Source organism: Notolepis coatsorum (genome assembly GCF_963971535.1).
Source record: "Notolepis coatsorum genome assembly, contig: SCAFFOLD_765, whole genome shotgun sequence".
Lineage (NCBI taxonomy): Eukaryota > Metazoa > Chordata > Actinopteri > Aulopiformes > Paralepididae > Notolepis > Notolepis coatsorum.
In genome coordinates this window covers 1-12,500 of record NW_028172857.1, presented here as the reverse complement: position 1 = coordinate 12,500, position 12,500 = coordinate 1, and the positions used below count along the sequence as shown (strand labels likewise).

Genomic DNA, 12,500 nt, shown 5'->3' with positions numbered 1-12,500 from the left:
CGACTTTCTATCTCACTGAGCCCCTGCTTCCATTTTCCCAGCATCAAGCTGACCGTCCTGATGGATTTCATCTCCAAACGTGAAGCCAGGGCAGCAGCATTGTCCATGTTTGCTCCTGTCAAGTCCACAACATGGCCCAGTGTGGTGATCTTTGACCTGCAGAGCTGCCCGGAAAGTGTCAGTCCCGGCCCACCAGCTACATCCAAACGTGCGGCCCCTATATGACATGTTCGGTACAATCCATTTCCATTTCTTTAAACGGCCTTGAGCTATTTCTAGTACGTTTTCCCAGTTTTTTCTGGAAAAACACTCCCAGATATTTGAAACCTCCCTTTTTCCAATGCAGGCCCCCTGGTAAAGTGAGTCTGCTACTCAACGTACCCACCATGAGTGCTTCGCTCTTCCCCCAATTGACCTTAGCCGATGAAATCAAAGCAAAACGTCCCACATTTTCAACTAACACCTTGATATCCTCCTGTTTATTTATAAAAATAACCAAGTCATCTGCATAAATTATGCTGATAGCTTAAAAGGTGCAATGCATCCAGGGACACTTACCCCAGAGATGCCTGCCCTGAGTCTGTGTAGCAGGGGTTCAAATGCCAGGGAATACAGCATTCCCGACAAAGAACACCCCTGCCTAATACCCCTCTGGATTTTAAAAGGAGCACTCAAACCACCATTAATCTTTAGCACACTCTCAATGTTACTGTACAAGTCCTTGATCTTGGCTATGAGACCTGGGCTGAAACCAAAGGCCTCTAGAGTTTTCCACAAGTACTGGTGTTCAACCCTGTCAAAAGCCTTTTCCTGATCTATGGAAATAAGACCAGTTTCCAAACCCAATGCACTACATTTACATTTAGTCATTTAGCTGATGCTTTTATCCAAAGCGACTTACAAGTTCTGTACGACAAGACAGCAAGAAGGGTACAACTCTATCAGCTGAGCAACAATGTTTATCAAAGTGTTGTGTGTTACAGTGTAGGTTAGTTTATTAGGACAAGTGCATGACAGTAAGGTTAGTCAGGGTTATATATATATATATATATATATATATATATATATATATATATATATATATATATATATATATATATATATATATATATATATATATATATATTTATTTTATTTTTATTTTTTTATTATCATTTCAGATAATGGTTGAAGAAGTGAGTCTTTAGTCGATGGCGAAAGATTGGACGGTATTCGGCTGTCCTAACTGGGATAGGTAGTTCATTCCACCATTGTGGGGCAAGGACTGAGAATAGGCGGCTTCTCTTTGATGACCCTCCGGGAGCTTGGATAGGAGTAGGTCTGAGGCGGCCAGAAGATGCAGAGCGTAGGGGTCTTGAGGGTGTGTAGTTAGAGACCATTGACCTAGCATGGTATGCTAGGTCGAGGGCCTTGAAGCGGATACGTGCAGCAATGGGGAGCCAGTGCAGGTCCCTAAGAAGTGGGGTGACATGGGCCAACTTCGGTAGGTTTGAGATCAGGCGGGCCGCTGCGTTTTGAATGAGTTGAAGAGGCTTGGTGGCAGTGGCCGGGAGGCCATCTAGCAGTGCGTTGCAGTAGTCGAGGCGGGAGATGACTGTTGATTGGACGAGTAGTTGGGTGGCTTCTTTTGTCAGGAAGGGGCATATCCTTCTGACGTTGCTCAGGAGGAATCTGCAGGTTCTGGTTGTCGCTGCGATGTGAGCAGAGAAGTTCAACTGGTCGTCGAGGCCAACACCAAGGTTCTTGGCGGTCGGGGACGCACTAGAGATGTCCAAAGAATCCAGAATCAGAAAAACATTGTCACTGCACACAATAGGTCTGGTCACGATGGATCACCTGCCCCATTACCTCTCTCAGCCTGGTAGCTAGCACCTTGGAGAGGAGCTTGTATTCTGTACACAAAAGTGAGACAGGTCTCCAGTTCCTGATCTCCATTAAGTCTCCCTTCTTTGGCAACAGCGTGAGTACTGCCCTCCTGCAGCTCAGCGGCAGCTGTCCTCCAATAAGACTGTCTCTGAGCACCATCAGGAGATCTTCCCCCAACACTGCCCACATGGTGTTATAGAACTCTACAGGTAGTCCATCTATACCCGGAGCTTTCCCATTTTCCATGCTCTGCAGGGCAGTATGGAGCTCATCAAGAGACACATCCGCCTCCAGCTCTGCAGAGGACTCTTTCTCTACCTTTGGTAGGCCTTCATAGAAACCATGCGATTCCTCCTGCTCCTCTCCAAGTTCAGACTGGAAGAGGCTACTATAAAAACCCACAGCATGCCTCCTGATGTCAGTGGACTCTGACCTGTGTCTGAGTGCATGCTGTGGATGAGCCTCTATTGCTCATTCTTGCGCTCCAGACCGAAAAAGAAACGGGAAGATGCATCCATCTCCGAGATGTTTCTGAAACGTGACCTCACCAGAGCACCCTGTGCTGAAATACCTAACAGGTCAGCCAGAGCAGACTTTTTGGCTCTGAGAGCTCCAATATGGCCTCGATCTCCTGTGGATTCTGCTAGCTCTTGAAGCTCCTCCACATCAATCTCCAGAGCCTTCATAGATCTGGCGATATCTCTGGTAACATTTAGAGTGTACTGTTGGCAGAACTGCTTAATCTTGCACTTCCCCACATCCCACCACTGCTGTAGAGAGGTAAAACTGGCCTTTGTCTGCTTATGAACCTTCCATAAGAAGGTAAAAGCGTCCCTACAATTTTGATCAGTTAAAAGAGACGTATTAAAATGCCAGTAAGCACTTTGTGGCTTTACACACTATAATAAGATAATGGTCAGTAAAACCAACAGGGGTTATATAACAATTGTTAAAAACACTAAAATTATGTTTAAAACAATAAAACCGATCAAGTCTGGCCATTGATAATAAATTATCTCTAGTGTGAACCCATGTGTATTGCTCTGCTTTTGATGCAATCGTCTCCACACATCACTCAGCTCATACGTCTCAATCACCCTAGAGAGACGACTACGAGATGCAGAGTGAAGCTCTTGATGGTTCCTATCTAAAACGGGGTTAACAGTACAGTTAAAATCCCCTCCCAGAAATAAAAACTCTTCATTATCACAACCCTTAATAACATCAGCCAAATATATCTAAAAAACACATTCTTTCCAAACCAACATTTGGGGCATAAACAACAATAAATACCATTTTCACCTTCTCATATAATGCTCTTACTTTTAAAAGACGTCCATTTACAACCTCCTCAATCTCACATGACTGGCAAAAATTGTCTGGAAAATAAAATCCCCACTCCCCACTATTACTGGTGTTATGGCTTAAAACTATTTCTCCATTCCATTCTCTTTTCCAAGCCACTGTGTTGTCCTCAGTGCTGTGTGTCTCTTGGACAAGCATCACATCAATATTCTTTAAATCCATTAGTTGATAAAGAGATGCCCTCTTTGCATCATCTCTTGCACCATTTAAATTTAGGGTACCTACTTTAAATGCTGCCATGAGAAAATATCCAAACTGCAGGACATAACATATTAAAAGGAGACCAGATAACTTAAACATCATTGGAGATTTTTTATCTTGACCTTTGAACATGTTTCCTTAAACGATAAATCTCCTAATCAGAGAAATGTTCCTCATTCGTGTCATTGCGTTTCATTAGCCACTTAGCGGACTCAACAAATAAACTTCACGTCAGGAAAAAAGCTTTCCACCTGAACTGCCCTTGAGCCTTTAGTATCCTGTAGAAAACTTTTTATTCTATTTAAATAATAACCATCCCTCCTGTCAGCCTGAGACTGAGTGGGAGGCAGAGACTCCGCCTCATCACTGAAGTCAGAGTCTCCACTCTCACTGTCTACCTGCTGCTCAGGTTGGCACTCTTTTTTTGCTCTAGAGTCAGCTTGACTGACCTCAGTTTTCCTTTTTTGGGAAATTTTGGTAACATCAGCATCAAGTTCCATTTCCTCCTCATTTATGATACACTCTACTTCTCCAGCAGCTGGTCCAGCCCGTTTGCCCAGTCTGGTTCTTTCTTCACCTCTGACCCCTGTCTTCTGACCTCCCACTTCTTCACCCTCCTCGACCATAGAGACCTTCTCAACAGCCTTCGCTTTTCCCTTTCTCTCCACTTTTTTCCAATTAAAATTCACATTTACTCCTGCCTCCGCTACCAAACCTCTCCTTTCCTCCTGCACCTGCTCACCCTGTTATGCCCCCTCTACCAGGTCTATCCCCTCCCCCTGCTTACCCTGTTCTGCCCCCTCTACCAGGTCTATCCCCTCCCCCTGCTCACCCTATTCTGCCCCCTCTACCAGGTCTATCCCCTCTCCCTGCTCACCCTGTTCTGCCCCCTCTACCAGGTCTATCCCCTCCCCCTGCTCACCCTGTTATGCCCCCTCTACCAGGTCTATCCCCTCCCCCTGCTTACCCTGTTCTGCCCCCTCTACCAGGTCTATCCCCTCCCCCTGCTCACCCTGTTCTGCCCCCTCTACCAAGTCTATCCCCTCCCCCTGCTCACCCTGTTCTGCCACCTCTACCAGGTCTATCCCCTCCCCCTGCTCACCCTGTTCTGCCCCCTCTACCAGGTCTATCCCCTCCCCCTGCTCACCCTTTTCTGCCCCCTCTACCAGGTATATCCCCTCCCCCTGCTCACCCTGTTCTGCCCCCTCTACCAGGTCTATCCCCTCCCCCTGCTCACCCTGTCCTGTCTTCTCCACCAGGCCCCCCCCCCTCCCCCTGCACATTCTCACCTTGTCCTGTCTTCTCCACCAGGCCTCTCCCCTCCCCCTGCACCTTTTCACCTTGTCCTGTCTTCTCCACCAGACATTCTCCTGTTCCTTTCCTCCCAGAGGTTCACTCTCGACCCTTGTTGGTGCTCGAGCCACTTGGACCTGCCCTGGGTGATGGCGGTGTTTGATCAGACGGCATAGGCCTCTTATTAGGACAGGACCTAATCATGTGACCTTCCATCCCACACCCAAAGCATTTCATTGTGTCTGAAGTTATATAAATAGTATAATCAAAGTGTTATGGTTTGTAACCGACCCCAATCGCACAACACAAGACAGGTATGAGAGTAAGCCAAAACAGGGCAAATATTTATTATAGAACAAAAAGCGGCACAGTCCCTTTAAGGGAGAACACAAAAACACTAGAGACAAAGAATTATGGAAAATGTGGCACTGTGCCTTTAAGAGGCGAACATGCTAAGGGACTAAGGCTAAGGGACAGGGCCAGGGCTAAATGTCAAGGACCAAAACCAGGGGCACTGGAGAGGGGGACAGGGACAGAGGCCCGGAGAGGCGGGCTGGAGACAGGGACAGAGAACAGGGTTAAGGCCTTGGACAGGGCGAGGGCCAGAGCTGCTTACAGGGATGAGGACAGGGTTCCGACGGCGGAGGCCTGGCAAGGGGACAGGGGCCCGACGGCGGGGGCCGGGCACGGAGACAGGGGCCCGACGGCGGAGGCCTGGTACGGAGACAGGGGCCCGACAGCGGAGGCCGGGGGAAAGAGGCACCATCCTCCTGTGGAAATAGGGAGCGATGACGCGCCGGCTTGACGTCTGGAGTGGGAACACTGGCAACCTCCCATAGAGAATTAGAGAGCGAAGGCGGTGTCCCACTCCAGGCACGGAGATCCTCTTCCTCCTCCTCGGGGGGGCCGGGCACGGAGACTTGACTTGACTTGAGACAGGGGCCCGACAGCGGAGGCCGGGGGGAAGAGGCGCCATCCTCCCGTGGAAATAGGGAGCGATGACGCGCCGGCTTGACGTCTGGAGTGGGAACACTGGAAAACCTCCCGTAGAGAATTAGAGAGCGAAGACGGTGTCCCACTCCAGGCAAACGGCGACAGGTGGTGGTGGCTGGCACGTGGCACGTGACAGGTGATGGTAACGTACAGGATGGTAACGTACAGAACTCCATGAACACAGAGTGAACACAGATACAGATACAGAACGACCCGACCAGGACTGGAAGGGAGCCTGCCACCTAAGTACTCTCCCGAGCAGATTGCAAACTCCCAACAGGTGCGTGAGGGTAGAGGAACAGAATGTCCAAGGGTGGGGGCTGGTGAAGAGTAGGAGGCAGGCAAAAGTTCTCACAAGGGTGGGGGCTGGTGAAGGAGAGTAGACAGGGAATGTCCAAAGGTGGGGGCTGGTGAGGAGAGGACAGGGAAAATAGGGCCAGGGAAAAACTCAGGGAACAGGCGAATCCTCACACAAAGTCATCCACTCTAAAATTCATGGATAAATTCGGATCACTTTTTTCATTTTTCAAAATCATGAAAACCTGTCTTCTGAAAGATAACACATGCTTTAACAGAGGGGATCTACAACCCAGAGAAATCATCTTCACCTGGGAAACTATCTGACCGTGTCTAGCCAGTTCCCTTTCCAGAACCTCATTTCTGATGAAAGGAGGAACATTGGAAATCGTTATCCTTTGTGCTGGGCTTACTAGTGGAAACACGGGGGTAAAAGTAAAAGTGAATTACCACTCCCTGCTCCACAATCGAATTCACTTTATCTACACAATCCCCAAAAATTCAGATCACTTTTTTCATTTTTCAAAATCATGAAAACCTGTCTTCTGAAAGATAACACATGCTTTAACAGAGGGGATCTACAACCCAGAGAAATCATCTTCACCTGGGAAACTATCTGACCGTGTCTAGCCAGTTCCGTTTCCAGAACCTCATTTCTGATGAAAGGAGGAACATTGGAAATAGTTATCCTTTGTGCTGGGCTTACTAGAGACTTTTTATTGATGTTTGACAGTTAATTACTTTTATGACAAACATGGCGACCAAACAAACGACTAGGTGCTGTGTTGCGTCCTCCTCGGTAGCTGACCGGGTACAACCCCAATCACCGAACACAAGCACACCTGAAGACAAGCTAAGTGATACTATAGCCTGACTGCTATTAAGATGTTTCTCACAGAGCTTCTGGAGGAGAAGGAGCACTAAAGGTACAATTGGAAAGACAACTGGAGAGACAATTCGATAAATACTTTGAATCCTACCGCCTGGCGGTAACGGCAGAGATGAAAAGCGAAAATAACCTACAGTAGCTACCGAGCAAGCAGAGCTATAGCCAAGATTCAAGCTAGTCTCATCGAAGTTCAGTCTTGTGAAAGACGGAACAATATAAGAATTGTCGGTATCCCGGAGGACATTGAAGGAGCCCGTTCTTCAAGCTTCGTTCCAGATATGCTACAAGAGATTATGGGTGGAGATTTGTTGGCTGGCCCTTCCGGAATGTGACAAAGCACATCGAGCTAACGTAGCCAAACCGGGGAAGGGGCAGAAGCCGAGAGCTATTATTGTCAGAATCCACAGATTACAAACAAAATAACTAATCATCCGGGAGGCGCGGGCCGAAAGGGGCAAATAGTTTTACACAAACCAGCCCGTCGCTATATACGAAGACTGCCCCCCGGAGGTCGTAGCACAACGTGGCGAGTACAGAGAAGCCATGGCCGGATGTTGGAAGATGGGATACCGACCGACACTACTGTTTCCAGCCAGACTTTCTATCAGGTTAAAAGATGGAGTGAGAAGGTTTGGGTCGGCTACTGAGGCAGAAAACTACCCGAAGGAGGCACGAGGTGACGAGAATGCTTGCTAACGATGTGGGTGCCACGCGCGGCTACAATCGGGCGGAGTTAAATTGACCAAGCTATGGGACTTTCATTGTGGCAAGCTAAGCTAAGTAACAAGTTCACGTTGAATGGCCTCAGGCTGTTCAGTTAGCTGACAACTGTATTGCATTAAGCTAGCCCGCATGTTATGACCATCAACTGTTCATACAAGCTAGCGGAACACGGGTGTTGGCTAGCAAACTGTATTCCATTGATCTGGCCTGGCTATGTTAGCTCCGGGTTATTGCACTAAGCTAGCCTCATGTTGAATCAGGCTGGCGGAACAAATGCGTTAACTAGCAAACTGTATTGCATTGAGCTAGCCTGGCTATGTTAGCTCCGGGTTCATCATTTAAGCTAGTGGATTATAGCCTAGCGACCTCGATATGAAGGATAAAGACCTCAATTTGTATTACAATAGTTTTTTTTTTCCTTTTCTTGCCTATTCAAGTCAAGTCACGGCATACAAGTATACAATGAAATGCGGGTGGTCTTGCCCGCAACGATGTGCAATAACATATAATAGAATCAACATTGTGCAATAAACAAGTAACATTGTGCAATAAACAAGTAACATATTAGGGCATATCGGTATATGTACATAAGTTATTTACAGAGCATGGAGGACATGCTAGGTCCTTTTGTAGTGTCTTTCTGTACATGCTAATTTATACAATCTCCGGTTATACTATACTATTTTTAAAGTGACCTTTCCTTAGTGGCCATAAGTGTGGGCGTGTGCAGCATGAGTGTGTGCTTGCTCATGTTAAAGTGGCTGCTAGTGTGTGAGCGTGTACAGTGTGTGTGTCGTGTGTGTGCTCATGTGTGCTTGTGTGTGTAGAGTTCAGTGTTCAAGGCTCTGATGGCCTGGGGGAAGAAGCTGAGCCGAAGTCTCTCTGTCCTAGTAGCTGGTGTTCGCAGGCGTCTGCCTGACCTCAGCAGCATGAACAAGCTGTTGTTAGGGTGGTGAGGGTCTTTCATTATTCTGCAGGCTCTGGATTTGCACCTCTTGTTGTATAGAACCTGCAGGGGTGGTAGTGCAATACCCGTGGTACGCTTGGCTGAGCGCACCACTCTCTGTAGGGCCTTCTTGTCCTGTGCCGTGCTGTTTCCATACCAGGCAGTTATGTTTCCAGTCAAGATGCTCTCTACAGCTCCGGAGTAGAAGGACTGGAGTATCTTCCCAGATACTCTTAACTTCCTTAACTGTCTCAGGTGGTAGAGGGTTGCTTCGCCTTTTTTACGACTGAGTCTATGTGTTGTCCATGTCAGATCCTCTGCGATGTGGACCCCCAGGTACTTAAAGCTGCTCACCCTGTCCACGGTAGCCCTGTTTATCCTCAGTGGTGTGTGTGTCTCCTGCTGTCCTCTCCTATAATCCACGATCAGCTCCTTGGTTTTACCAATGTTCAGGAGCAGGCTGTTGTCCTGGCACCAGCGTTCCAGTACCTCAACCTTCTCCCGGTAGGCCTTCTCGTCGTTGTCCGAGATCAGCCCCACCACCACTGTGTCGTCCGCAAACTTCACTATGGAGTTGGAGCTGAACTTGGCCACACAGTCATGTGTGTATAGTGAGTACAGCAGGGGGCTCAAAACACAGCCCTGGTGGGACCCGATGCTCAGGGTGATGGTGTTGGAGGTCTGACCCCCCACCCTGACCGCCTGGATCCTTTCACTCAGATAGTCCAGTATCCAGGCGCTCAGAGCGGAGCTCAGACCCAGCTCGATCACCTTATCCACCAGTCTGGTGGGGACTATGGTGTTGAACGCTGAGCTGTAGTCAATGAACAACAGTCTCACATAGCCCCCCTTCTGACGGTCCAGGTGAGAGAGGGTGCTGTACAGTACTTGGGAGACCGCATCGTCAGTGGACCTGTTTGGCCTGTATGCAAATTGCATAGGGTCCATATCACTGGGGAGGGAGGCACAAATGTGATCCTTGATTATGTTTTATGGTGTATAGATGTGAGCACATTTGTGCTCTATGTGTATATATATATATATATCTTTGTACACCCGGGGCCTTGTCTACTGCCTACTATCTGCTTCCTATGTGCTGTAAAGGCGCTCGATTCACTTTATTGTCTTTACAGTCTTTGTTATTTTAAGACTAGTAGTGTAACGTTGGGTTTGTTCTCTCAGGTGGGTAATTGACCTGTCTACCTGTCCTAATTACACTCATTTGTACCTGGTGTGACTCATTAAACGTCTCTTTATATTCTCTTCCGTGTCACACAAACACCGTCAGTCGATCACTGAAACTGTCCGTGAGTATACCTACCTGTTTAGTCTTATCGCTCCTTGCCACGGAGGATATGTTTGTTTGCGATGTGTGAATCGCCGTGCCACTTTCATTGCCGATTGTATTTAGTTGTTAAAGGATTATTCTTATCCTATGTATATGCAGCACCGTCGTTTGACGAATTACTATTTAGTAGAGCTGTCCCCGAAGCCTGTTTTTGGGATACGAACTTCGCCAGGGTTTTTCTAATGGACATTCGAACCATCGTTTTTAATCATGCGAAAAAATGGCTCTTACATAATTTTTTAAGATCCCGCTGACAAACACACTTTATAAACGTTTGCTTATTAAATAATTAAATGTTTAATTGACGGGAGAAAAGTCGCTAAACTCAATTTGTGATGGGACCGGAAGAAGTCTGCTACAGACACAACCGGATATTATGCCCCCACCTTGTGCAAGTGTCCTCTCTCTCTCTCTCTCTCTCACTCTCTCTCTCTCTCTCTTCTCTCTCTCTCTCTCTCTCTCTCTCTCTCTCTCTCTCTTTCTCTCTCTCTCTCTCTCTCTCTCTCTCTCTCTCTCTCTCTCTCTCTCTCTCTTTCTCACTCTCTCTCTCTCTCCCTCTCTCTCTCTCTCTCTCTCTCTCTCTCTCTCTCTCCCTCTCTTCTCTCTCTTTCTCACTTCTCTCTCTTTCTCTCTCTCTTTCTCTCTTCTCTCTCTTTCTCACTTCTCTCTCTTTCTCTCTCGCTTTCTCTCTCTTACTCTCTCTCTTTCTTTCTCAGCCTAGTATCTCTATCTCTCTTTTAATCTCTCTCTCTTTACTCTCTTTCTCTCTCTCAGCCTAGTGTGAATCAATCTCTCTCTCTTTCTCTAACCCCTAATATCAAATACTCAATTAGTGTCTCTGTGCTTCTATCATTTGTCTCTCTCTCTCTCCTCTCTCTCTCTCTCTCTCTCTCTCTCTCTCTCTCTCTCTCTGTGCGCATGCGTGTGGATGGTGGGAGCGTTTGGTGAGTGGAGTGGTGCGAGAGTCTGAGAAGTGCGCGTGAGTCTTTCTAAAACTTTTTCTATCTTTATGTTGTTTGTCAAATTGTGAATTAGACTGTGGTTTATTTGACTGTTGTGTGTTGATGGTGTCAGTGTTCGCCTGGCAGCTGTCTGCTGTCACGGTGACATGGAGTTCGCAAAGGCTGATCAGGAGACATGGTTTTAATGTCGCGCCGGCATTTCCGTGTTCAGTGGAGGAATGTGGTCTCGCTGTTGCGAGAATAGTAGGCGCTCCGGCCGTTAAGTCTGCGGCAAGGATGAACGGGGGAGTTGTTTTCTTTGTGGATGATTTGATAAAGTTAATCAACTGATAACGGACGGTTTGGTCATACGTGATACTTTTGTGTCTGTGATGCCGCTCACAACACCGGCAAAAAGGTGACATTGGCAAACGTTCCTCCGTTGGTGGGCGACGATCTTATATAAGGGAACTCGCCAGGTTTGAAGAATTGTAGCTCCCTTAAAGAAAATGTCTTCGGGTTTAAAGCACCTGAACTACAGCATGTGGTTTCTCACAGAAGGCAGACGTTCATCATAATGAACAAACGTGATGATGAGTTGGATCTTAATTTTAAAGTACTAATAGACGGGTTTGAGTATATTATTTTTGCGACGACACAAAACATGCGCTGTTTTTGCGTGTGGAAGGGAGGGCATCAGAGACAAGCGTGCCCTGGGGAGGGGCCGAGCAGGGGGATATTGATGGGGAGAGTGCATTGAAGAAAGGGAGAGCAGCTTGGGGTGTGAATCGAGGGGTTGAGGGGGGGGGGGCAGGGAAGGAGGGGTGGTGGGAGTTTTCTGAGAAGGTTATTGTACCAGATAGGAGTGATAAGGGAATGAAGGAGTGGGTACGGCTGGGATTGCGGTACGAGGACAGAATGGGGGGGGATGGAAATGTGGGGGGGGGGGGGGGGTGGTAGAAGGAGCTTGTGTCAGCCGGGACACGTTAAATAGCCAGGTGACGAGTGGAACTGTTGAAGTACAAGGGACAGATGGACCTGTTGAAATACGAGGGACAGGTGATGGGGATGAAAATGAGGGGGGGGGGGGTCGTGGCACGAAGGATTACAGAGGTGGCAAGTGGACCTGTTGTAATACAAGGGACAGGGGATGGGGGATGAAAATGAGGGGGGGGGGGGTCGTGGCAGGGAGGGTTACAGATGAGGGGAGTGTACCTGGGGTGCTGTAGCTGTGAGGGGACAGGGTCAAAAAACTCAGTTGAGGGGGTCGGGGTGGAGGAAGTAGAGGATATTGACATGGAAGAGGGGGACGGTGGGATGAAGGTTGTTAGGCAGAAGAGGAAGATTGAAGTAGTTGGGTTGTCAAGCTCTCAAGCTAAGAAGACAGGTGTGACGGAAGAACTCAGCAGTACACAGAGTACACAAGGGAGTTCATGGGCGGAGATGTGTATTGATGATGATGAGGAATATGGGAGCGATGAATCTGTAACTTCAGATGATGTTTGCTATTCAATGGATGCGATGAAACTGTTTTTACGGGTGACAAAGAACAGGAAGGGAGTAGAGGTGGACATTTTTTTTCCAGATAAGGAGTTGTTTGTTTTGGCAGCAAGGAAACATATGAGGTTTAAAGGAGAT

The 12,500-nt window shown here is 47.7% G+C and overlaps 1 protein-coding gene across 1 annotated transcript in view; it reads right to left on the bottom strand.

Moving 5' to 3' along the window:
• Nucleotides 1-107, bottom strand: part of LOC311247964 (polypeptide N-acetylgalactosaminyltransferase 14-like) — a gene marked incomplete at both ends in the record, with an annotated part of 84,458 nt that extends 84,351 nt beyond the window's left edge. The window contains one exon of the mRNA XM_084338936.1: nt 17-107. Coding sequence (XP_084195062.1) covers nt 17-107 — 91 coding nt within the window. The remainder of the gene's footprint in view (nt 1-16) is intronic.
• Between the last annotated feature and the right edge of the window lie 12,393 nt (nt 108-12,500).